Below are 25269 nucleotides of genomic sequence, written 5' to 3'. Positions count from 1 at the left end.
GTACGTCTATATACGGCATTCTAAAATCGCTAGCCTTAACACTAAATAACTACGGTATCGACTTCTCTGCGTTGTATAAAATATAAGTATGTTCTGACTCTCTTGCCTAGAAAATTATCTCTTTCATCATTTCAAATACATACATAATAGTTGTACCCACACGAAGCATCTAACTACTACTTACTACATTATGGTTCGATCAACACGAAAACCTGTCTCTCCCGCTGAGCTCAATGCATTCGTTTTGAATGCATATCCTGAAGACAACCTTGAGACTGCAGTTCAAAAGTATGTCATCGAGAATTGGATAAAATGGGCAAAATTCAAGATGAATGGTGTTCGATATATTATTGCGGAAGGTATGTTATGTCACATGTTTAGGTGAACGTATAGTCGAGAGGCTAAGAGGGTATGTCCAATGCTGATGGGTAATAGATATTCTGTACTTTCGAGACAAAGGTCTCTGTATTACCAAGCTCCTCGAGGGGGAGACAAATGACAGGAATCGATTGTTTTGAAACAAGTTACAATATCCAGTCGATCAGCGGGAGATCGGTCGTATGGCCAAGGCCAAAGAAGCTGCTCGGAAAGTCTTGAAACACAAGAGCGAAGACCAGTGGAATGTCCCAAGACATTCTAAAACACACTTCCTGAACTTTCCTTGAGGTACTTATCTTCTTGTTCCGTAACTTGTGACTACCCATTCACTAAAAGATTATAGACATTCTAGATAATATCTTCAAACACGCTCTAGTCGCGCTTCCTGGAACTGTAGTTTCCCCAAATCTTTTGGCCACTAACCGGAAGAAGAGATATATCGAGCCAAGTCACAAGATCAACGTCATTGGGCAAGACTTCGAGCCCTACTACTCTGATAATGGCCATCGACCATTGCCATATAATCCTGCATACTTCGACAATTCTCACGTATCCTTCAAACGAAGGACTCTCCGTGATAAGAAAGGAAAGTATGTTGAGCTCCAGAGAATTCTTCGTCCACAGATCGATGCAACAATCCTTCGAACCTGCAAACTTTTACACGAAGTCGGATCCATATTGCTATATCGACAAAACACATTTTGTTTTGGCATGGCAAGTGAAACCACGGAAAAGAGTTCCCCCTCATGGACTGGAAAATGGGCATTTAGACCAGAACCAAGCAAAGTTAGGATCAACAAAATCTCAATTTCCAAAGCCATCCAGCAACTTCAAGGCAAATCCATCGTCACATAAATTCCGGGATGGTGCTACTATGATCCCTTCATTCGTTTTCTTTACCACGCTCGGATACGTAACTCAACCTTCATTAAGAAGTTACGATTCGAAGGAACGATCAAAGCCCACGAGTGCAGCAGAAACACATGCAGGCTTCAGTGTGACGATGCCTTCATCACAAGCATGAAATGTTACATATCGCTCATCAACACGTTCTGCTCCGGTCTACATGAGTTAACGTTAGAAGTGCACGTTGATCATTGGGGAGCTCTACCCTCTCCAGCTGGACGACAAGTCGAATTCAACGAGATCTTCGCACAATTTCTTAAGAATGACATTAGGGAATTGAAGATTGTTCGAGTTCTTCAAGTCGTGGCTGCGAAACCGCCGAGCGACCATTATCAAAAAGCTGACGTTAGTATTGCGAGAGATACTATACAATGGTTCGAAGAACGAGAGACTGCTCGGGTGTAGAAGTAGATTGGCTCTTGTCGTGGCTTCTGGACTTTGGGGCATGCCGCTGGAGGTTTACTGGATCGGTGGAGTTTTCCGAAAGTAAATCACTTTGTGATCATCATGGGATATGAGGAGTTCTTTGGGTTTCGGTGCATATAATGGTTGTTGAATTACAAAAAACAGCTATGGGACCTCTACAGTCGCTAAATCAATCAATCAATCGTAGATATCATACAGAAATTCGAAGTATCATATATTTTGAACTCCAGAATGACATTGTTCAACATCGCTCTTCTGATCAGCAGAATGAACATCTCTATAATACATCTTCTTTTATCGCTACATGATTATTTAAAGAACCCGTGATTACTAGTGACTGTCCAGGAATCTCACACCCTCCCAATTAGACATCTCAAGCTCAAAGTCTCGTGAGCCCAATACATACAGAGCGGATAGACAATGTTTATGTAATGTACCTTTCAGCACAAAACTATCCACAAGGATATTCTGATACTTGGTAGCACACCATAGACTATCCAAATCACATATTATTACCACTTTGATCTGTTCCGTTCCCATTCCGACCCGTATCATGAATTCCCCAAAATGGGTCAAACATGGCCCCGAAATTTCCAACCATGTCTGTGCCCATCCCAATCCCACTCCCCACTCCTGTCGGGCCAAAGTCTATTCCATTGATCCATTGGCCACCATCATCTGTGTTGCCAGAATTCCAATCTGCATAGTGATCATTTGTATTTCCAATCTCTAGCAGACCCAACGTTGTAGCGCTTTCAGTTGTGGGCGAGAGGACGCCTGTCGTGTTGAGATTGAGGGAATTGTGATTTGGTAGTGTGCTGTCACCATTTGTGTAGTTAACATGGTCCAAAGAGAGAGGACCTGGTGTTACACCAGAGGTGAAGAGAGAAGGCGCAGAGACTCTAAGAGACGGTGTGGCGAAGAGTCGGCGGGTTTGAGAGGTTTTGAAGGGGTGAAGGATTTCTTTGACGTTGCGATACTATAAATGATATGATATCAGTAAATGTATGCAAGCCTATAGTTACAAGAGTGGACTGAAGAGAAATCAAATACTTACAATATCATCGACATGAGTGTTGACCTCCCTCAACCCTTCTAAGATATCGGTAACTTTCTCCAACCGACCCATTATCCTAGATCTCTCATCTTCGCTCGAAAATCCCACAATATCTGCCGTCCTTATGATTATATTACTGCATTGATATACACATGTTGCAATTCCTGTATCACTAATCAATGTATGCCCGATACTTTGTACTGTGTGGCAAATGTCCAATGTTATAACAGCATGTTCGAACGCTTTCTTTTGACAATACTGCACGTATTCCTGAGGAGTATTTTCCAATATTGTATCAGATATCGAGTCTTTGGTTCCCGGAAACATGAATCGGTAAAGATCAGTATGACACTGTTGCCATAAAACATGAAACATAACGAATCTCGTTAGTTGTGGTGAGTATGCTCGGAGGAAGAGATTATCTTCGTTATATTGAAGGTTTGCCGGTAGTGAAGAACGAAGTTGCTCCAATCCAGCCTCTAATTTCTGTAACATGTCTCGCGAATCGTATGGATTTGATTTGTCCCGTATCACATTCCTCGTGTACCTAACAACCATTATCAGCTTGAGATTTCAATCAATGTGATGTATCCAACCAAACGTACTCTAGGATGCGATGCCTTATGTCAGATATTCGAAAATAAAATGACCTCAAACCCAAGTGCATAGATTTAGACTCATTCGTTCTAGACGGTATCAAAGGAGCAGTCTCTCCCGGTATACCAAGATCGAAATCTTTTTCACTACAAGGTAATTGAATGTGCATCGAATGCGAAGGACAAACCAGTAATTCCGGAAATCCTCCAGCAGAAAGTCTATCGACATGGAAAATTGACCACATCAACCTCCTCCTGCATTCTCTCACCAAAGTTGACAGGCCATTATTTTCATAATTCAGCCCCAATACGAATGCCATTTTTGCTGCTACAGCGGTAAGTGCTTGTGATTTGAAATATTCTCGATGTTCAAATCTATAAAAGACAATCACAAGAAGAACTTCCACCAACACGGCAGAAGGTCTGCTTAAACTTTGCCAAACGTAATTTTCCGCTTCATTCATCCATTTCTGAGCTGCAGCACGACTTTCGTCATCTCTTGAGACAAACGCTATTGATGAAGCGCACATGGCTTTGACTAAAGCTGGATTTACAGCACCATTATTCCAATTTCTTAGAAATGTGGCTCGATGAATGAAACCTTTGCCAGGCGTCGAAGAGACAAATTCAAAATACGCATCTATGTACCGCTTTGTAGTAGCTTTTGAGATTCCAAGATCCCTAAGTAGACGTGTTAGTAAATTTGACTCGGAATTTCCCCCCCCGCTTCAGGATCTCACACTAAGCCATCTGTTCCATCTCCAACCTCCATCGGACTTCCTCCAGCAGAGGCAGCATTTACCACAGCTCCAGGACTATCGCCATTTTGGCTTGTTCCAGGTGGTGGATGTCTGGGCACACTCCTCCTTGCCCCTCTACTTGTAGATTCATATTCACATATGTATCCTCTCTGTTCACACCTCCTACAATTCGGCGTTGTGCCACTGCATCTTGCCTTATGCGAATGGCAGATCCGACAAGCCTTTCTCGCCCTCTTCCTTTCGGTTCCTGCCTGAGTAAAGCGATCTGGAGAATTGAATTCTAGGTCATTATTTGTCAATCCATGATCTGCGGCCATCCTTATCTACACGTGATCCATTTAATCCCGTGATAAAGCATTCGGAAGGGACTCGATCGGGAATTGTCGGGAAGCGGAGTAACGGGTACGTGTTCGGGACAATTGTTGCAGATGTCTTCAATTCGATGTCTTGGAGATGTAGGTCACAAGAACAAAGATTCTTCGATTAAGGTTAATAACGACGATCACGTGAATACGACGATAACCACCAACGAAGATTTTCACGATATATTGAAAGTTCGGAATTTGCAATTTCCGAGGTATTTGATTGGCCAAGGGCAGGAGCTATGGAGTACCAATGCAAGTTTCGAATGCTGTTTAATATAAGATGGTATTATGTCGCCCTTCCCGCCCCGAATTAATTTCAAGGGAATTTTGTTACGCTCTCTTGTTAATTTACACACACCACTCCGCGTGAAAGAATTTGCCATCCAACAATTGAGAGCTAGCAACGATGATGGCTTCTCATCCGAAATTGTTGCGAGGACAAACACTCGTGCAAGCCTTTCAGAAAATTAGTGAAAAGCCATTTCATATCTCATTGACTTTAGAGGGTGTGATGGCACTATAGATATCCAGATCCCCCGAAGGAGCACTGAGTATGTAGCTACGTAGTATTCCGTAGTGATTTCCTAAATTCGGCTTTGATCAAGCCCCTTCATCAGCCGAAGCGAGAATCCAACAACTCTAGTTTCGCTACCTGATATCACGACCCGATGTCAAAGTTCAACATTCCACTCTTCAATCCGGTTTCGTATCGAAGTAATGACTGCCAAACTCTTGGTTAGCTGAAATGGAATAGTTTACTTGTTCATCCTGCTGGACTTCTGAGATATTTCCAAGAAGCTACTCCAAAATCAGGAATCTGTCCGTGCTCGAAGCATGAACCTTTTTCTACATGGCAATCGTAGCGATTCAGCAGACTGAGCCGAGGCAGTGGCAGTCGGTGGCTTACTGCTTATGCCAACTATGAGCCTGGTACTCATTGGATGGGAAGACTATCAATGTCATCTTTTGAGATCTTTCTGGGCAGCTGAACAGACCGCTGTTGAGTTATTATCGATCCGACTTCCTGGAACCAAGAGCCAGGTCACTGAAGGAGCAATGACCATACTCACTCAAATTACGAGCATCTCATTAGATTTTCATCGCATGCCACTCGAGAATCGATAGGGATTCAGGATCTCTCGTTGAGATGTCACATCACGCTGCAATCTCGCGCGTCTCTGTCGTGTTCCACAAACTAACCATCAACGCTTAAGTCTTCTTCCCAATAACGGGGATTCGATCTCTACTGGATTTCTACCATCAAAAGATATCCGAACATTAACCTAGCCCAATTTTCCAGCAAATTCCAGCAGTCTTGTGAATCTTCTCAAGTTCTCAGCTTACCATGCTCGGTCCAAGCACAACATACGTACAAGGATCTTCCCCCAAGCCTCGGTACAAACTCGCTCTATTTCCCCAGTCCTCCACACTCCAAACTCGAGACACTCCACTCGACATCGCAGCAGCCAAGAGTAAAAAAACTAGGCTCGGGGATGACGGCCGGAATATACTAATCGAGTCAGGTGAATCAACATTATCTTTCTTTTCTGACAGGAAGGCAATTTCATAGCAGGAAAGTTCCTGATTTCTGGAAGGAGCTAAGACAAACGAGCATGCAAGTCAACAAATGTACAAGCAATTCCCTCGTAAAGACTCTCGAAAGAAATCCTCGATATCCCACCAGTGCCTGGGGTAAAAATGGGGGTGTATTCGTGCGGGGACTCCACACACTTCATGAAAAAGAGCATCTAGAATATATGTACAATGTAACACCAACCCCGCAAAGCAATGCATGCAAATAGTATAAAGAGGAAGGTGATCTGCGCTTCTTTTCGCGATGATTTCTATAGATTCTACTATCCTGTCTGTCTCTCTCCATCCGTCACCTTTGTCTTCACCTGTCTTCGCCCTTCTCAGCACCCAGAGGACAATCCTCGCTCACCTCCTTCACCATGTCCAAACACGAAGCAGAACATCTGGAAACGGGCGCCGGCGAGCACCCGCCCCTCCAGGAGATTCCCAGCGCAATGGACATCGATGCCAAAGAAGCCCATGGGCAAGTAACCCAAATCCACACCGCATCTGTCGCCTTGGCCGCTGCCGTCGCCGCGCAAAAGCCTCGTCTCTTGAGTCGAAATATGATACAGTTGTATGCAATCATGGCGATTGGCTATTTGGTTTCCACCATGAATGGTTTTGGTATGTATACCCTTTCGTCCAATTCTCAATATGTCTATAAAATCAAGACAGTATATCAAATGCGCACTCGTTTCTAACAGACCTACAGATTCCTCTCTCATGGGAAGTATAAATGCCATGATTCCCTACCAAGAAACCTTCGGCCTCAGCGGCGCCGGTTCCTCCACAGGCGTCATCTTCATCATCTACAACATGGGACAAATTGCCGCCTTTCCCTTCTGTGGGCTTCTCGCCGACGGCTACGGGCGTCGCATGTGTATATTCATCGGGTGTCTCATCGTCCTCGTCGGAACCGCCATTCAAGCCTCCGCACACGCACGAGGCCAATTCATCGGCGGACGATTCGTCCTCGGTTTCGGCGCCGCGCTTGCATCTGCTGCGGGCCCAGCTTACACAGTCGAGTTAGCGCACCCTGCTTATCGAGGAACGATGGCGGGAATGTACAATAATTTCTGGTGGTTGGGTAATATATTGGCTGGATGGACCACCTACGGATCGAACAAGAATTTGACGGATTCGTGGGCCTGGAGAGTGCCAACGCTGGTTCAAGCAGGCATTCCAGCTATCGTGATGCTGTTGATTTTGTTTTTCCCAGAATCGCCTCGCTGGTTGATTGCACATGATCGCAGAGAAGAGGCGCTCGCAGTCTTTGCTAAGTATCACGGAGATGGCGATGAACAGTCGCCCATCGTCCAACTGCAATACCATGAGATCATCGAACAATTGCAGATGACCCGAAACGACAATCCCTGGTGGGATTTCCGCGAGTTGGTCAATACCCGTGGAGCGAGATATCGTTTGTATATGGTGATCGGAATGTCGTTTATTGGCCAATGGTCTGGCAATAACGTCGTCTCTTATTTCATGGTATGATTCCCTCTTCATATCATCTTCTCTACTTCCCGCTAACATCCACAAAAGCCTGAAATGATCAAAAACGCGGGTATCACAAGCACCAACAAACAACTCCTCATCAACGCCATCAATCCCATCTTCTCCATGATGGGAGCAGTTTACGGAGCCACCCTCCTCGATAAACTTGGTCGCAGAACCATGATGTTAGCAGGACTTACCGGAGGATTGCTCGCCTACATCATGCTCACTGCATTTACAGCGGCATCCGAAGATCACCCTAACCTCTCCTACGGCGTCATCGTCTCGATTTTCCTCTTCGGAGTCATCTTCGCTTGGGGTTTCACACCACTGCAAACGCTCTACGCTGTAGAGTGTTTGGAAAATCGCACTCGTGCCAAGGGTTCGGGATTGAATTTCCTTTTCTTGAACATTGCTATGGTGGTAAATACCTATGGTATCAGTGTGGGTATTGCTGCTATTGGATGGAAATTATACGTGGTGTATATTGCGTGGATTTGCGTCGAGTTAGCTATTATTTACTTCTTCTTTGTCGAGACAGCTGGAAAGACGTTAGAAGAAATGGCTTCAATTTTCGATGCTCCTAATCCACGAAAAGAGAGCACAAAGAAGACTAGTGTGGCTCTTGACGAGTCTGGTCGAGTAATGGGTATTAATGATAACGTGTAGATTGAATGGAGATATGCGAATAATGAATGGACATGTATATAGCCTAATGAATCTTGAACGAACAATTGAAAATGCTATATATATATATTGTAGTGAATTTTTTATATAGTTTCCGGACACTATGAATATGAATATGGATATCAATACCAAAACTCCCTTAAAAGCACTATGTTGAACCGAGCTTTGATAATGTTGACTACAACCATTCCTTGCCAACCCCTGGGACATCTTCCCACCCTGAATCCTGAGTTTCTTTGTTTGTCTGAAGCAATACGAAGAATTTCCCTTCCGGTGCGCCATAAAATCCAAAATTCCGAGTAAGCAGACAAGAAAGACGCTACACCATCTCAAATATTCCAGTTTTCCAGTATCGGCATCGAAAATGTTATCTCCCCCCTCCTATTCACCACTTAAAACTTTATCAAATGCTCAAAAGACCTCCTTGTTGTCTTTGACCAGCTTCCTGAAAACTTCGAAACTGCAACAACACTTCCTTAACATCATTCCACGGTGCCGCCGTATAGAATGAATCTTCCGAGCCTACATCTGAGTCCGTGTCTGAATCCGTATAGTCCGATCCCATCAATTCTCCGAGTTCGTTGAATAAAGTCGGTACGTTGGCTTTCCCCGTGCTCGAGCCTCCACCTAAATAGGATGAGCCTCCGTCAAACGATTCCCCGTCCTCATTATCAGATGTTTCTCTCTCGTCCCATGAACTAAGCGCTTCGGCAACATCAGCCTCCGAAGAATTCCAGAAAGGTTCTGATTCATCCAGCTCTTGCTCGTTCGATGCCCATTCCACTTCCAACCACTGCTCCGTCGACTTGTTCCAATGTCTCGGAAATTTATCCACCTCTTGAGTTTGGAATCCTTTCAAAATCAATTCCGGTGCCGTTTTCGAGCTCCGATTCCGCGAAAAGGTGGCGATGATCGCGCGGTATAATGATGGGGGCATGGTCATCAAACGTATCTCATGTGATCCAGTATTGGCGTCAATTTGCATCCCAACAATATTGCTCATCAGTCTCGACTCCAATAACGCTTTCGCCCAATGTGAAGGAATATTTTCGTAATCACACGGTGCGACATATTCCGAGGGCATATGCATAGATTCGTCTTCGAACACCACGGATATCTTCATTCGTCGTACCAGCCCACAATTGTACACTCCGACTTGGTTTTGGAAATCGAATAGCTCCCTCGGTCGGTGAAAGGAGAAATTGTTGCATGAGTATAAGACTTGCACTGCTTCTTCATATATTTGTTTGTTGACAAGAAGTAAACCAGGCGTAGGAGGTTTGAAAGGATAATGTGTTGAATCTGGAAATGTGTCGCAGGATAGCATTCTAATATGTCGAACTCCAACGAAGGCTTCGCGAGTTGCTTGGAGAGCGTATGCGTATATTTGATCGCGGACTTCCCGGGGAAAGGAGAGGAATGGTAATGATTTGTCGTAAATACCAGAGGATTCTTTCATTGATTCTAACTCTTCCCATACCTGATTATGTTTCCTGGCTGTCGCAAAAAGCAATCGTTCGAGATATTCATTTGCTGCTTGTAAAGATTCGACATCGTGACCAAAGGCTCTTTCATCCACTAAATCATTTAAATCAATCATATTTGGGGCAGATAAATCCCTCAAAGCTGTATATATATCTGAATGATGTTGGTATTGATATTGATATCGTTCTTTAGCATGTACGAGTTTCGATCAATGATGTAAGTACGATGATGATACGATTAATCCGAGCTTTGTACAATAATGTGAATATAGATATGAACATGAAATCTAGAGAATAATGTAAAACAAGTTCAGAATAATAACTTCTCTCCAAAAAAAATCGGAATTCAACTAACTGATCATGCAAGATGCAATCGATGCAGTATCTGATCAGTCTAATGAAGACCCCGACCATATAAAGTCAAGCCCCTGTACGCAAGCGATGAATTTGTGTTGATACCCCACATTTTATTGGGTAGCTTATGTAGGATATGCAGTCTCTAGGTTGTGAATGCGAACAATTCTGACGTGGTGACAAGACTATTCCTCTCTTGAATTAATTATTCACATAGAATTTCATGATTGGGGAATTGAGAGAATCTGGAATGTCAGTCTTACCTTCATCGGGCTTCATATCCTTCACCGACCATCATGCGAGTAGCAATCTTCGTGACCGTCTTTTCTCCATAATGGAGTCTTGGAAGGAAGTTCTAACTCGTTATGGTATTCGATAATGCAATTTTTGCAGGAACATGTGCACAGGACTGCAGAGGAGGTGCAGTAGTGTGAATTGGTCCTACGATAGTACCATGTTACTATGATCCATTAGTACACTATTCGGACCATCCCGTGGAGTTCCTTCACAGGGATCGAAATCGGATGGAAAAAATCCTTCTTGGATTTCCAACGGCTATTATGTATGTAGCTAGTCTGCAGTAGGTAGGTATTCAAATCTTCCCAGCTTCTTCTACTAGACAAATTCAACATCATTTTACCCCTCCACGATACCTCCACGATGACGAAGCTTTCGAAGATTTCGAGAATATCAAACGAATAATCATGCGTGTAGCCATCTCATTCTTTCGGTTGGTCAAGGTGTCTGGGACTGAGTCTTTCACATAGATACCTAAGGTTTTTCGAGCATGAATACTACAGACGGTCTATGATACCAAGAGAAGGACTCCTTTACTGTTCCTCCACCAAGGCAAGAGTTGCCGTCCGTCACACACCGGTTTGATTAAATTGTCTCAACGTTCGAATCGATTATGCTACCCTGGCCGGACACTCAAAAGTTTAATACACTACCCACCTGCCACCATACATCAGCGAACGGTAACGAGGTTGTGGTGGGCTGACCATGGAACCTAAATCGAGTCATACAGCGTCGCACAGTCAATCAACATAACGGAATACATGGATCGATGAAGGGTCGTGCGAAAGAAGGTTCTGCAAATGGATTCAATCTGATGATAAGCTTTGGAGCATTAGCCATTTCTATCTTCTTGGCCGAAAATTCTGGAAGGAGGAATACAACGACCCTCCATTTTACATTATCACTATGTAAATGTGAAAGGTATGTAGGTGTAAAGATAGTAGGCCTGTCATTTCAATTGTGGTTTTCTGTTTCGTCAAGATATTGCGTTACCAATGAACCTAAAGTTTGGAAAATTTAAGCGACAGGGTAGCACAGGCGTACAGGGCCTCTTCCCTATACCTATTAGGAAACAATCTGAAGAAACCCAGACGACACAGCCAGAGAAGGTAACCAGATCGCCTCTCAGGAGAAAGGATATCTTAGTTTCGATAAACATAATACCATTGCTTGTAGCTTTCATTTCGCTCCTCTTACATCTAGCGGTTTATTCTTACTTGGGATACAATCGGTGTTGGAGTTCGTACATAACACGGTCTGTTTGTAATTTCCTTACGTTTTCATCCGGCGTTTATGAGATTTTAGATACGCAGGCGAAGTATCAATAGGTATTCTAGCCCTTTCATGATACTCAAATCTTCACTCCCCTTCGCACCGTTTGTATTATTTGCTTTACTATCACTTTCTTTTAATTATTATTCTATTCTATTATTCAATAATTATTTATTATTAATATCCCTATAACAAAAAGAGAATCTAATTAATTTATAATATAATCCAAAGATTATATTGAAAAATCCTTATCCTAAGAATTAAGATATTAAAGAAGAAAAAAGAAAGAATATATAAAACCTGATTTTCTTTATTATATATTTATTTATTTGTTTTTTTATAAGTAATAGGATAATTTAAAGAAATAATAAAATAAAAGAATTATAAGAATTAGATATTATATTATTATAATCCTAAAAATTCAATTATAAGAATATCTATAAATATTTATAATCAAAGATTTCAAATTCTAAATTTAGAATTATATTATAAAGCACAGAATTTATTTTAAATATAAAGATAACTATAAAAAATATATATTTAATATTATATATTATACTATTCTATTCTAGAAATTAATTAAAATAGATAATTTATAAAATAATAAAAAAACCAGAGGTATTCTAGAAGCTATTTAATATTAAATCTAGTTCTTGATACTTATGAATATATATTGTTTCAAGTGATAGGTATTCTATTCTCTGCCTGTAATAGTATTTTAATTTTACATATCTGAAAACTACTCATCTACAAGTTTTCTTTACTGATATTGACGCCCGAAAGACGCGGTAAGACAGGTCGATAGCTTCGAGAGACAAAAAAAAGGTGCCCTGAAGGCGAATTGAATGAAGAACAAAAGAAACCGGCCAGTTTCATAGCAAAAACTGTCTATGCGAGCCTGTGGGTTAAACGCCTTGCTTCCCAACGCTATCCCTTTCCTCTTGTCCGATTATCCCGATACATAACGCCGATTATATGCCCAACCCCAGCCGGTGCCACTAGAGTAATGGTTTTTATAATGTAATGTTCACATGCAGGAATAAACATAATAGATTTCCTCCAACGGATTTCAAAACCACTCGACACACAAAAATGCGCTTCCACCAATAACACCCGCAACAATCAACATGGTAAATATCGTAGCTCCAACTTTGTCGGCCGTGGTGACGGGTGTAATTTCGCTTCCATCCGTACTCACTCTCGAATCTGATCCTGCATCTGCATCACCTTCACTGGTACCGGTTCCTGCTACCTCACTAACCCAATCTCTGGTTTGGGGTAACAATAGACCTTGGACGGCTTCCAATGCTGACATTTGTTCTCCGACGCCAGTAATTCCATCGTGTTCTCCCGTGGTCCATTTCAAGCCACATGAATTGCCTCGTTTTCCAGCCGTACAGGTTTTTACTGCTGCTGTTGCGGTTGTAGATAGCAAAGGCATGATGGTGTCATAAGTAAAAGGCGCAAGCTTAGCGGTTGCAGCTAACCACCGTCCAAAATAACATTTAAATGATTGTTGATCGTTATTGCAAGTACCACTTTCGCACGCTTCGACCATAATTCCATTTTGGAAAAAGTCTGTTGATGAGTTGAGAAGGCCGGTGACGCGCTCTTTCCAGATAGCGCTGCCGTTTGTCTAAAAATGTCAGTATCCACGTTAAAAAATATATTGGAATCCTGATGAAGCTTACATGGTTGTACATGGCAGCGCTTCCAAGCAGGTAAATGCCAGTATTGTAGGTCCAACGATTGTGATCTTTATCTGTGCAGTTGTCGGAATTTTGAGTTCCATCATATACATCGTACTCTGCAGAAATGAGTCCTACTCCGTACACCCAATCGAAGATTTTCTCCGCCCAATCCGCATAATGGCTATCTCCGGTATATAAAGCGAGTCGCGCTGCCAAATTAAAGACGCATCCGTTTGAAATACTGTTCTTATAGTTGTAACCATTGTTGAAAGTGAAAATTTGCCATCGAAATCCACCATTGCATGTCGAATTATCCCATCGTGCGATTTGAGTGTTGAAGACACCTTGTGCAAGTGCTAGCCATCCCGGACTTGGATCTGGAGGATCTTGGAATTTGGTTTCTGCCGCTGTCATTGCTGCCATTCCCCAGAATCCTTGATCGTCGTTTCCTTCTGTTTTTGTTTGATTTTGAGGCATGAAGTCATCATCATCTCCAGCTTGATGTAGTAGTGCTTGTTGAACACTATCGTTATAGGTTGTATCGTTCGTGTAGTACCAATAATTAATCATGGTTCCGAACCTTTGAGAAGTCAGTCAGTGCCATCAAGAAATTAGGGGAAACCTTACATAGCGCCCGCCTCCCACCAATAATATGGCGCTGGTAAATTTCCTGGCACATCTCCTGTATTGTTTCCGGTGTAATATGACATGAGATCATATGCTATGTTGCTTGCTGCGGTTTTGATCGAATCTGGAGATGTGATATCAAGTGTGATGGCACCCTCCACGCCATGGCCAGCAAGAGCGTAGAGGCTTGCCGCATAGATTAAAGAAGAATCGAGCTTCATGATGTGAAAATAGTAGAAAAGTAGAAGATGTACATGAAAGTATGAATAGGGAGTGATAAGTTTGACGTTTGAAATCTAGAATAAAAGAGTGACTGATTTCTATGACAGCGGCTGAGCAGAGGAGCAAAAGAGTGAATGTATCCCAATATAAGGCTTGAGTGTATAGAAGAAGACCTACGAGATCAGATGAAGATGAAAATTGGTATGGGATGTTTTCCGCTCGTTCACTATGTTATCTTTGGGTATAGTCAAATGCCAAGCTCAAAGACAGCATACTGAGCATAGCCTCAATTGAGTTGATTTGCACTAGCATCTTGTCCCTATCCAAATTCACCTTGGAAACGTTTTCATTTCTGACTATGCCGCTGCCAAGTCGTCAGGGGATGCCGAGATCTTGGGAGGAAAGGTGATTTACGAATTTGGTGGATCGCCAAGTGCACGGAATTATGCTGTGAGACATTACCGAAACTCAGACTGATGCTGATGGGATTGGATGATGATTTCATGTGTACACACATATATGTATATATAGCGATTCAGGTGTGGTAATGCGTGTGTATCAAGTTTGAGTTGATGACAGTAAGATTCAGAGGATGACTTTCCGTAAGCATAAGGTCGATATAACCATAAAATCCAGAACAGGAACCAAAGATGTTCCGACTGTGGAGATTTATTTTGGAGATGAAGGGGGTTCGAGGGGTTTGAACTTTGATAGGAGAAAGTGGAGCAAATGGGAGAGCGGGAGATTGGGAGATTTGGAGAAAATGGATGAATAATATCTTTCCAAGCTTTGATGAATAAGGAAATGATCCAATGATATTGGTTTAAAATAGTATATCACGTGATATTCAATTTCGCATTCCGTGCATACCGAGATCCTGAGAGGGAGTCAATTTCTGGACCACCAGTGGACTCAAGTTTTCGACACTTCTCGCTCGGAAATTGACCAATGCTCGTTTACATGTTCCGTATTCGGTATATCTTATCGTATTTCTATTGTCGGCATAATGTAGCTGATATGTAGGATCAAAGAAGCACGGTATACGCTGCTCAGCCGTCATTCCAACACAAATGAGTTTGAAATTGTCTGCAGGTCTGTCTTCCTCTGCCCTTTGACCCAGTCACCCAATACTTCGGAGAAATTGGAAACAACCGTCTCTTCTGTTGTGACCGTCAACGAACACATTAATCATGTTTTCTTACGTTTAGTCTCCCCTCACTCCGCGTCATCATTTTTAGTTTCCCTTTTCTTGGCAGAAATTACTGTACTGCAACTAAAAGTGTTTGATGCTAGTGCACGCATGAACGTATCCTTCCAGGGCTGAAGTTTAACTGCATCTTCTTGCATATCCTTGCATAAATCTTGGTGTTATATCCCAAGCTTTTACTCATGCGGGGTCTCCGTCTTCCTGAATTGAAGGCTGGCAAGCAAATACCATTGTACTTACATTTGGCCATTGCTATCTATGCAGGTGTTCCTCGAAATGGTAGCGCGCGGTTATCCGTGAGATACATGCCTTGCAACGAATTCTCGAGGCCGCCTTCTTAACTTCTTGGCCACAAAAACGTTCGCAGTTCCAAAGACAATGGTTTCACTGCCCATAAAACTTTTATATAATTGGGCAACCCGAGTATCTATCTTCGCGGCCATCCCCAGAACTCAAAAGAATCTCAACTTCGACCTGAATTGAATGAGGATGCTAACCTGTGCTTTACTTTATAACATAGTGTTGGCATCATTACAAATAATCTCCTGTAGCTAGCCTTACGGTACTTTTCCACTCGTATCGCCTCGATTCCAGAATCACCGCCACAAAGAGTCCGCGTTTTTTGCTTCCACGTTGTAATATGCCCCCCCCAACTAGTATTTCTCCGAGTCGATCTACCCAGGTCGACAAACAACCTCCTCGCCCAAGGCCGGGAAATGACTCTCGGCGAGACAGCCACAATTCTGATGAAGGGAAAGCTGCACCTTTGCCATCAGTCTATCCTACGCCTCCACTCCCCCCAGTAATCTTACTCAAAGGCGATGAGAAGGACAAGATTGCGGAGTGCATTCTTAAGGAACGGGAACGTGAAATCCAGGAGAAAGAGAAGATCCAAGAAATTGAAGAAAGTAATGGATGGAAGTTCACTAGTGACACGGCGGGAAAAATGTATTTAAAAATTCAGGAAAAGGATACAAGCACCTTCATCGAATGCAATAATTTTGCAAGAGAATGTAAGAAAGCTATCCGATCAGACCCACGAGCTGATTCACGAGTGGACTCGAAGAGGAAAGGGGCTCCGGCCCCTGATCTTAGTATCTTGTTGACTTCGGAAACTAAAGCAGAGCATCGGAAGAGACTGTACACATTATTGACGACAAAGAACAGGTATGCCCAGTACTGGACAATCGAAGACCTTCCCAGTGAATGGCTCAAGATTGACAATGAGGCTTTGTATTCAGAAAAGGACCAAATGGCGCTATTGCAAGACGTTGAGAAGAAGAAGAGAGCCCTGGAGAAGTCAAAGCCTGGGGGCAAGGTAGAACTTGGAAGACATAAAGAGCGACACAGGCTTCCAATGAATGATGTGAAAAGAACAAGTGACGATAGACAAAAAGAAGGTCACCAAGGGCCAGTAAATAAATTCGGAGTTGAAGGGATGATCGCTACTGAGATGCGAAGAAGCAGTAGAGAGAATCTTGATAGGGGAGCCCATGGGGAACGCCGAATGCTGGAAGATGAGCTCGAAGGGGAAATTTCTAAAAACAGGCCAAGAATCCATGGCACAAAAGTTGATAAGAAAATCAAAAACACACAGCAAGCACCGACAAGTGAGGCCGGAAGGGAACAGGTTGTTGTTGAAAAACCAAGAGGCAATACTAGGACGGAAATCGATGAACGAACCAAAGAAGGACTTCGAGGGTCAGGAAATGAGGTCGCGAAGACAAGGACGGCCGTTGCTGAGACTTTAAGACATAATGGCAAAAAAGGAATTGATGAGAAATCCAAAGGGGAACTTCAAGTGCTAGGAGATGAAATCGCAAAGGAAAAGTTGGTTCCTAGTGACAGGCCGAGAGTTGGTAATCCAGAAGCAAACGGAAGACTCAGGAACACACATCGAGCGCCAATAAATGAGACTGAAAAGGAACAAACACTTGTCGAGAAACCTAGAGTTGGCAGTAAGGTAAAAGACGACGGTAATTTCAATGAAGATAATGTACTACCTGACAAGCGGTATGGCTCAGCTGCGATAGACGCAGTGGGAGATAAAAAGACAGTGGCTATAGAGAGATTAAGAAATGGTACAGCAGAAACCAATAAGGGATCCAAGGACGATAGTGTACTACCCAAGAAGAGGCATGTCTCAGATACAATAGATGAGGCCGGGAATAAACGAGTCATGGCTGTGGATAAGTCAAGAAATGGTAAAGCAGAAAGTGATGGCAGATCTAAAGATAATGGCCTACCATCTAAGAAGAGACATGGAAATCAATAGCCAGCACATACAATAGCACAATATTCATAGGAGAAATAGTTTACACCGAAATATTCCAATCCAAAACTAAGTACTGTCATAAGCCTTATGTATCAAAAGCGATCAGTCATGCCATGTCGTATGTCGCAAGATAAACATGTTGATGAAGTCATCGTCAAGTTACATATTCCGTTGTGGCATCACACGTTGACTGAAGATTGGATTCAGTGAACTACCCAAAACCTTAAATTTTGTCGAGGTTCCCAATGACCATCCAAACATATCATAGTCCCGCCGGCAGAACTTCGAAGCTAATCCTCCTCTTAAGTAGCTACCATCCGCTTCGAACTGGCTCCTAAAGACGTTGATGACTAAGCGTCTCATTACGCTGATGTCCGGGATCATCGTCATTCAAACCTCTTATGGTTCACATCACAAGTCAATCCACTGATCTTCAATTTCTTCGATCAAGAGTTCATTGTTGGTAATCATGGTGTCGCATGTGCACTGACGGTGAAACTGTCCCTTCACCTTGATTGTTCCACGAAGCTCTCCTATCCCGGGCTTCATGGTTGATCAAAAAGTGTGGTCGTCCTGATGTTTTCTTGTTTTTTCAATTATAACGCATTGAAGCTTCTTCATGTGTATCTTGCTGCGTATGGGCAATTCGTCATTCTTTTTGTCGAGGAGTTTCGAGTGAATGCTTCTTGTCGTCTATGTACCGACAGTTTGGTAGCATATTACAATCTTCGAACAAAATTATTGGTTTTCATGCAAGATCGTCAACTTCTTTGCGAGGCTTGTTGGGATTCGCCAATAAGGATGGTCTGTTGTAGTGAACTTCGCCTTTCAATGGTGGTTGGAGAGAGTGAGGTGAGCAATTACTTGTATAACCACGATGGCGTTTACCGTGTATGCGCCGGTATCATGCGTGTAGAGCTCTTTCAAGGAAAGCCTACAGAATGAATGACCTCAGATGCCTCAATATGTAATCTGCTGTCAACAAAAAGCGGTACATTTTGAGTCATTATGATCTTTCATGATTGAATGTACACATTGAGCATGAGAATTGCAAATTCTACTTCTATCGATTTGTAACTTCAAAAAGGTCATTGCCGATCTAATCAACCCAGCTAAATTCGACTATTTTTTGTTGGAGCAAGCTCCCAGTAACATAAAATACCTAGGTAGTTAATCCTTCTTAGAACGAGGACGAAAATTTTCCAAGTTCTCGACTTCAACGCGAGTATCTACGAGGAAAGTTCCCCTGTTTTTTTACCCAAAGACGTGGAATTAAGCCAAAGAACAAGTGAATGCTTGATATCACCCATCTAGAACCACAGAACTACCGAAGTCAATTTACATATAGTGTCATCTATTCTAGTTTTCAATTGAAGCTTTGAAGATATTGTGCCAACTCAAATCGATTGCTGTGAAGAAAGCCAGATCCCAAGTGATGGTCTGAATTCCACCAACCACTGATGATCTTGCTGACCAATTTTTTCAAGAATTCTTCGATCCGCTTTCCACTTTAGAGACAATCATCAGTTCCAATAGTCTTCTTTCTGTAATCTCTGGTCATTTGCTTGCTCCCTTAGCCTGGTCGAAATGGATTGGTAAACTGATGGGGGCAGTACAGCAAGGAATAATCGATTTGGGGCTGGATGGTATTCAACCTTGATGTGGGAGGTCTGATTATCAAATCTCTCGAGGATATTATTGAAAGATATGAGAATCAACCACATGCGTTGAGTGGAATTCTTGAGCAACTTTATTGAAAGGAATGCCACTCGAACCCTTTTGCGAATTCATAAATTGTTGGTCTTATGATACTCGAGTAAATCTACTCTATTCACCCAGAGCCATAACAGTTGGAACCAACCAAATCTTACATGCAAATGACACCTTATCCTACCTCGGCCTAGATTAATTTTTAGTGCTATTCAATAAAGTTCCCTGCCTCTTGTTCCCAAAGACAACTCTCAATTCTCTCAATCAGATTAATCTACGGTAATTCCACAACAAAAAGCCTCTGTACAGCGATTTTCAACATGGAATACCAACCTGAAGACGTCTCAAAAGTGCTCGATCCCGTAGAGCAGATATCCAAGACTCTTGGATCAGCAAATAACTACTTGGAAGATCTCATACAGACCTATTCTAGCAACTTTCCAGTCAAGAAAGCAAAAACGATCATCAAGGCTCATGACGATGGCCTTCAAGTAATCCTTACGGGATCTACTGGCTACTTGGGATACTATTTTCTCAAAGCTTTAATCGCAGATTCTAAGTCGCGAGAATAATTTGTTTTAATCGCTCCGAAGCCGAAAAAGACTTTGTTGTGGAATTCGGTGACTTGGATGGTGCTCAAAAAGTTCAATTCGTCAAAGCATCCTTTGGTGAACCAATGTTTGGCTTGAAGCCTGCTATTTACCAGAGCTTTCTTGAAACTATTGATGTGATCCTACACAACGCTTGGGCGGTCGACTTCAATCTACCCATCGAGTCTTTCGAAAAGGTTCACATTGTCGGCGTTCGCAATTGCATCGACTGGTCTTTATTGTCTCCGCGCAAAGTGACAATCCAATTCATGAGTTCGATCAGCTCATTGGCGAGCTGGCCATCCTTCCGACCCAAGATACCAGTATCGGAACAGATATTCACTGACGTTAACTTGCCAATGCTGGGCTATGGACAATCCAAGTTCATAGCAGAGAGCATTTTAAACAAGGCTGCAGAAATACACGGCATCTCCGTTGATGTGTTAAGATGTGGACAAATTGGTGGCCCGGCTGGTGATGAAAAGAAGCAGTAGAATGCTCGGGATTGGTTCCCAATTCTACTGCAAACTTCCAAAGCACTTGGATTGATTCCAAGTGATCTTGGGGCTCAAGATCTTGTTCAATGGATTCCGGCTGATAGTGTATCACAAATTATCGTTGAACTGATACATAGAAGTGATACGATAGAAGGCTTGACAACTTTCAATCTTATCAATCCCAGATTTGCCAAGTGGAGTGACCTTATCCCCGGGTCAAGCAACTACTTGGCGTTACCAAAGAAGTCTCATTGCAGAATTGGCTCAGAGAACTTAAGAAACATGACGCCAAGTCAAAAGGCGAACTATATAAATTCCCAGCACTTAAGTTTTTGGGCTTTTTTGAATGGGTAGCTAACGAGGAAAGATTGGTAATGATTACTGAGAATGCACAGGCTGCGAGCCCTTCGTTTAGAGGTTTAAGTCCAATAGATGACGAAATGATCGGAAGATGGGTTAAGAATTGGGGTCTCTGAGTTCGTAGATCTCTGCGGAACTAGATTTGATTGCCTGATTCAGTTGTATCTTTTTGCATTGGTCGCTCACTGCTGAGACTAATGCCCAAAGCCTTGAGATACTCCGCAGTCATAGCTATCGAATGAAAGTTGATTCGCATATCTGTTCCTCGTTGCGCAAAATGGGCCTTGTAAGTCTTCATTTAGATACCTTGATCTATGATCCCAATACCCTTTCTTTTTTATATGCCATTGCCATTATCATTTGTTCTTCCACGACCTGTCACCCTCTTGCACTACGAGTCCTCGACTATCTACTCAGTTCCCTTTACCGTTATCTCGTAGATCAAGTTATCCACCCATCCCCTCTTCCCCATCATTCTCAAAGCCCTTTCAAACTCTTGATCATTTCCAATCCATAATGGTGGAAGCCGATCGTGAACATCAGCCCACTGCACAAATAGATTGCTCAGATCTACAGAAAATAAAAGCCCGGTCTTGGGATTTCTAGCCCGTGTTGTAATACCATATTTATCATTATCAATCATAGAAACTGCAGTAGCCTCAAAATCAACGAGTGTCGCATTTCCGGGAAGTACAAATATAGCTGTGGAGCTATTCTGCTGGGAGTAAAACGGAGCGGGGTTTCGAGCCAAAGGGGCCGACCTTTCAACAAGACGGAAATGGACAAGCACAACGATTTCGGGAATAGTACTGGAGTTATCGGAGTAGTCCATTTTGTCGTGGTGAAGATGGTCGAGTAAAGGTTGATTGCGAGTGTCCGGGGTAATGGTGGCTAATTATTGGGCTTTGCGATTTCTTAGGCTGTTTTTATCATTGATGAGCTCCTAAATTTATTCTTGCATGAAAGAGCAGCATTAATATTAATGATAATAGTCCTTTACCTGCTTACAATGATGTATTTGCAAAGGGGAGGGGAGCCACACAGACAAGCGGGGCTATGAGTTGAATGTGATGAAAATGTTTGTAACTCAAAGAATTGTTAAAGGAACAACCGTTAACAGAAAGGGAGTTTGATCTTTTCGTTGTCAAATGACGACCTATTTGTTATTCATTAAGGTAATCATTAAGATTTCATAGCCTTGTAAACCCTACTTTAATGAAAGATATCAGATAAGTTTGAATCATAGGTCTCCTGCAAGAAGACTTCAGACTATCTCAGTCAATGAGGTCCTAGACTAGCACAAAGTGCCAAGTTTTACTTTTGTACAACGTCCATCTCATTATCAAAACATTGATTTAGACATTGGCAGGATATATATTTATCTTGTCATACTACCATTCAGCACCTTCTTTGTGGAATGATGTTCATTTGAAACAAAAGTTACATATATACCTCTGAAGCTCTGTCTACCACATGCGAACTGATCTTAATCTCATCTTCCTCAAATATTGTAGAACTTTGTCAACGTCTTTTCCAGCCCAACAAGATTGAATCTTCCAAAATGCTCCGGCCACTCACGAAACAACCATTGACGGTTCTACCACCATCCAAATGCATTTCCAAACGAACCTTTACCATCAAAAGCCAACCATCTTCCCAAAAGCCTTTTGGCACCACTATCCCCTCACACACCTTAACTTTCAAACCACGTCATCCAGCAATCTTCTTTCCTACCCACATCTCTAACCATACATTCATCAGAACCTTCATAGTCTACCCCTTGTATCCACAACTTCCAGTTGCTACGACTACAACCCTGGCCTGTTTATCATTTCCCAAAGTAAGCGCTATCTCGAATACGATCTCCCACTTCGCAGCCCTTCCTCTATCCCCCATTTTCTCATATCAAAATTTGGAGTGTGAGGTTAGGGATACATTGAGAGAGTCTTGTAGGTTCGCAATGCGGAGACGGGATAGTGGGGAAAAGGGTGAGAATAATGCTGAGGATGTGATTGGGACTGAGGATATGGAAGGGAAGCAGGAGGAAATGAGAAAATTAAAGCTTGATATCACGGTTGTTTGGCAGGGAGTAAGGATTGGGAATATTGGGAGTGTATCTGATAAAAATGAACAGGAGGTGGAAATGAGAATTAATGGGATAGATAAGGAAAGATTGGGTGGAGTGTTGAAGTTGATGGCAATGAGAGGGTGGAAAGACGTTTTTTGTGTGAGGGTTGGGGGTGAGGAGGGAAAAATAGAGCAGCAGAAGGGAGGAAGAAAACTTGAGAAGGGAGCGCATGAAACGAAGAATAGACTGAGTATTCTTTGAGGATGTATTCTGAGCTACGGTATCCGGGGTAGCGGAAACATCATGATATCTGAATTGCAGGTTAAATTAAAAATTTAAATGATACTCCTATCGATACATTAGTGATAGTAACGCAAGGACTGTATGAGATCAAATGACATGGAAGCATAATCGGATTGCGGAATGGATGCTTTGATTAATAACTAAAAATGCCACTGCACCAGAACGCCAAACTCTTTCACTTTCTATCTTCATACAAGAATGTTTAATGCATCAAGGATAATTCCAAAATCGTCAAAAGAAAGCGTACCGGAGAAAAGCTTTAGCACTTTTTCATCCACCTAAGAATGACCGTGTCTAACCAACGTTCCCACAAATCGATCATTCATAAACTCCTGCTCATATCCCACGGGGAATACTTTCTCAACCCAATCATACCACTCTGCACATCTGCTATCCATTGCATTGAAGCTCTTCACAAAATCCCAATACTCAGGATACCAGCCGGCATTCTCCCAATCCAATACCGCCACGACCTTACCCTCCTTCACAAGAATATTCCTTGGCGCCAGTTCTCCATGTGCGAAAATGATGGCATGATTAGTAAGAAGAGAATGTTCTGCCATTTTCAGGAAACATTTAGGCACTTGAGCATAGGCATCTGAGATGAGGAATTCATTGAATTCAGCTTCAGACTTAAAGGGGCCACCTTCGAGGTCATAGCGTCGGGAATCAATAGCTGGGGTACGATTCATACCGCCGATGTATCGGCCCGTCAAGCCGCGGAGCTGGAACAGCATATCATTGATCTGACTTGCAATGCTTTTCTTTTGATCTTCTGGGAGAGTGTTCCAGACTTTATCCAGGCGTTCGCCATCGATGTATTCCATAGTTATGCTAGTGAGTTTTCCATCGGTAATGGCTTCTATGACACGAGGAACTGGAATGCTGGTATGTGTTGCAATGTAACGCATAGCGTCTGCTTCGGAGAGTTGAAGATTACGTCCTGATTTGAGAATCTTGTTCCCGTAGCGAGCTACTTTTCGGCCGACGATCTCATGAAGAATGATACCTATCTTGGTTAGTCATCGAGTTTTAAGCAGGCATAATATTAGAAAGTGGAATTGCCATACCTTCACCAAGCTTTGCATCCAAGCATTTTTTCGGCTCAGCATCTTCATCCTCATCTTCGTCCTCACTGATTCGATCCAAAGTGTTGCGATCATCCTCTGACTCTGTATATTCATCGCTATCATACTCAGAATCGTATTCCTCTTCTACTTCGCTCCCTTCGCTCCCTTCGCTGCCTTCTTGCCAATCAGGGTCTTCCTCACTATAGTCCGAATCATCTGAAATATCAAGACCTTTGACTTCTAGATTGTTTGCAAGTCCGTCTACGAACGAGGAAAGCTTCTTTTGAAAGCCTTCTTTGCTATTAGCCCATTTGGGTGTTCGGAGTGAGGTTGTATCCTTTCCAGGTTGAGCACTGGTGATGGATTTTATAATCTTCAGTGTGCTCGGGTCAATACAAGCTGCGCTTTTGTGGCCAGCCTCAACTAAGTGCTGAAGTTGAAAAGCAGTTCGAAGGGTTGCGGTCGAGGGGTTTTCGGCAAAGGAAGGCATTTTATCGGTTGAACTAGATAAATATACAAGATAAAAGGCTTAATGAAAGACTCTAAGACAATGAATGGCTAAATGAAGCTGCCAATGTAATTGTGTATGTGACAAACGAGTTGCGATAATGGACGGAGCCAGCATAGGAATATATAAGGATTCCAAACTCAAATGTTGGCATTTGTTGGGTGATCACGATTGATCTTGACAGAATATCTAACATCGAAACGCCTACAGTAATAATTGTGAGGATCAAGTTTGGCCGTGTAGTTTGGCGCTTCCCTGAGAAATCCTCGCGAGTTTCAAATTTTATCCGTCGCAGGTCACAACTGTGCCAACCAACACTAATTCAGGCTATGTCATGGCCACCCGTGGACATTGATGTCCAGATTTTCTCCTCAGCGTAACAGAAATCAGTGAATAAATTGAATAAATCGAACGAATTGGAATTCATTACACCACTTTTGATGCCTTTCCATCGTTGGATCTGACCGTGGCTGAGGCGCCAACTTG

General features: G+C 42.6%; 9 protein-coding genes across 9 annotated transcripts; 4 read left to right on the top strand and 5 right to left on the bottom strand.

The window, feature by feature from the left end:
* Nucleotides 1–190: 190 nt before the first annotated feature.
* On the top strand, nucleotides 191–1689 carry EAE97_010203 (uncharacterized protein; the record flags this gene model as incomplete). The annotated part of the gene is given in 6 exon segments (XM_038880718.1): nucleotides 191–359; nucleotides 436–511; nucleotides 538–623; nucleotides 722–968; nucleotides 985–1291; nucleotides 1312–1689. 6 exon segments carry the CDS (start codon nucleotides 191–193, stop codon nucleotides 1687–1689), a joined length of 1263 nt encoding a protein of 420 aa, XP_038728428.1.
* A 523-nt stretch (nucleotides 1690–2212) lies between these two features.
* Nucleotides 2213–4441, bottom strand: EAE97_010202 (uncharacterized protein; the record flags this gene model as incomplete). The annotated part of the gene is made up of 4 exons (XM_038880717.1): nucleotides 2213–2689; nucleotides 2768–3314; nucleotides 3373–4044; nucleotides 4104–4441. The coding sequence occupies 4 exons, from the start codon at nucleotides 4439–4441 to the stop codon at nucleotides 2213–2215; spliced, it is 2034 nt and encodes a 677-aa protein (XP_038728427.1).
* A 2000-nt stretch (nucleotides 4442–6441) lies between these two features.
* Nucleotides 6442–8230, top strand: EAE97_010201 (uncharacterized protein; the record flags this gene model as incomplete). Its single annotated transcript, XM_038880716.1, has 3 exons — nucleotides 6442–6688; nucleotides 6777–7555; nucleotides 7610–8230. 3 exons carry the CDS (start codon nucleotides 6442–6444, stop codon nucleotides 8228–8230), a joined length of 1647 nt encoding a protein of 548 aa, XP_038728426.1.
* Nucleotides 8231–8651: 421 nt separating this feature from the next.
* EAE97_010200 (uncharacterized protein) lies at nucleotides 8652–9848 on the bottom strand (the record flags this gene model as incomplete). Its single annotated transcript, XM_038880715.1, has 1 exon — nucleotides 8652–9848. One exon carries the CDS (start codon nucleotides 9846–9848, stop codon nucleotides 8652–8654), a length of 1197 nt encoding a protein of 398 aa, XP_038728425.1.
* A 2413-nt stretch (nucleotides 9849–12261) lies between these two features.
* Nucleotides 12262–14354, bottom strand: EAE97_010199 (uncharacterized protein). Its single transcript, XM_038880714.1, has 3 exons — nucleotides 13974–14354; nucleotides 13347–13926; nucleotides 12262–13291 (listed from the first exon to the last, which is right to left on the bottom strand). The coding sequence occupies exons 1-3, from the start codon at nucleotides 14192–14194 to the stop codon at nucleotides 12725–12727; spliced, it is 1368 nt and encodes a 455-aa protein (XP_038728424.1). The 5' UTR covers nucleotides 14195–14354; the 3' UTR covers nucleotides 12262–12724.
* A 1688-nt stretch (nucleotides 14355–16042) lies between these two features.
* Nucleotides 16043–17677, top strand: EAE97_010198 (uncharacterized protein; the record flags this gene model as incomplete). Its single annotated transcript, XM_038880713.1, has 1 exon — nucleotides 16043–17677. The coding sequence occupies one exon, from the start codon at nucleotides 16043–16045 to the stop codon at nucleotides 17675–17677; it is 1635 nt and encodes a 544-aa protein (XP_038728423.1).
* A 3566-nt stretch (nucleotides 17678–21243) lies between these two features.
* On the bottom strand, nucleotides 21244–21666 carry EAE97_010197 (uncharacterized protein; the record flags this gene model as incomplete). Its single annotated transcript, XM_038880712.1, has 1 exon — nucleotides 21244–21666. One exon carries the CDS (start codon nucleotides 21664–21666, stop codon nucleotides 21244–21246), a length of 423 nt encoding a protein of 140 aa, XP_038728422.1.
* Nucleotides 21667–22794: 1128 nt separating this feature from the next.
* Nucleotides 22795–23163, top strand: EAE97_010196 (uncharacterized protein; the record flags this gene model as incomplete). The annotated part of the gene is made up of 1 exon (XM_038880711.1): nucleotides 22795–23163. One exon carries the CDS (start codon nucleotides 22795–22797, stop codon nucleotides 23161–23163), a length of 369 nt encoding a protein of 122 aa, XP_038728421.1.
* A 164-nt stretch (nucleotides 23164–23327) lies between these two features.
* EAE97_010195 (uncharacterized protein) lies at nucleotides 23328–24765 on the bottom strand (the record flags this gene model as incomplete). Its single annotated transcript, XM_038880710.1, has 2 exons — nucleotides 23328–24214; nucleotides 24276–24765. The coding sequence occupies 2 exons, from the start codon at nucleotides 24763–24765 to the stop codon at nucleotides 23484–23486; spliced, it is 1221 nt and encodes a 406-aa protein (XP_038728420.1). The 3' UTR covers nucleotides 23328–23483.
* Nucleotides 24766–25269: the final 504 nt, after the last annotated feature.

Source organism: Botrytis byssoidea (genome assembly GCF_014898295.1).
Source record: "Botrytis byssoidea strain MUCL 94 chromosome Unknown BBYS_026, whole genome shotgun sequence".
NCBI lineage: Eukaryota > Fungi > Ascomycota > Leotiomycetes > Helotiales > Sclerotiniaceae > Botrytis > Botrytis byssoidea.
Note: the sequence above shows the minus strand (reverse complement) of the source record. Positions and strands in the feature narration are given on the sequence as shown.

Excerpts from the sequence above, each read along its gene's own strand:
- EAE97_010199 (XM_038880714.1), bottom strand. The coding sequence starts at position 14,194 with ATGAAGCTCGATTCTTCTTTAATCTATGCGGCAAGCCTCTACGCTCTT. Across the intron at positions 13,927-13,973 it reads TGGTGGGAGGCGGGCGCTAT|GTTCGGAACCATGATTAATT; the intron begins GTAAGGTTTCCC and ends GACTTCTCAAAG. Across the intron at positions 13,292-13,346 it reads GCGCTGCCATGTACAACCAT|ACAAACGGCAGCGCTATCTG; the intron begins GTAAGCTTCATC and ends TGACATTTTTAG.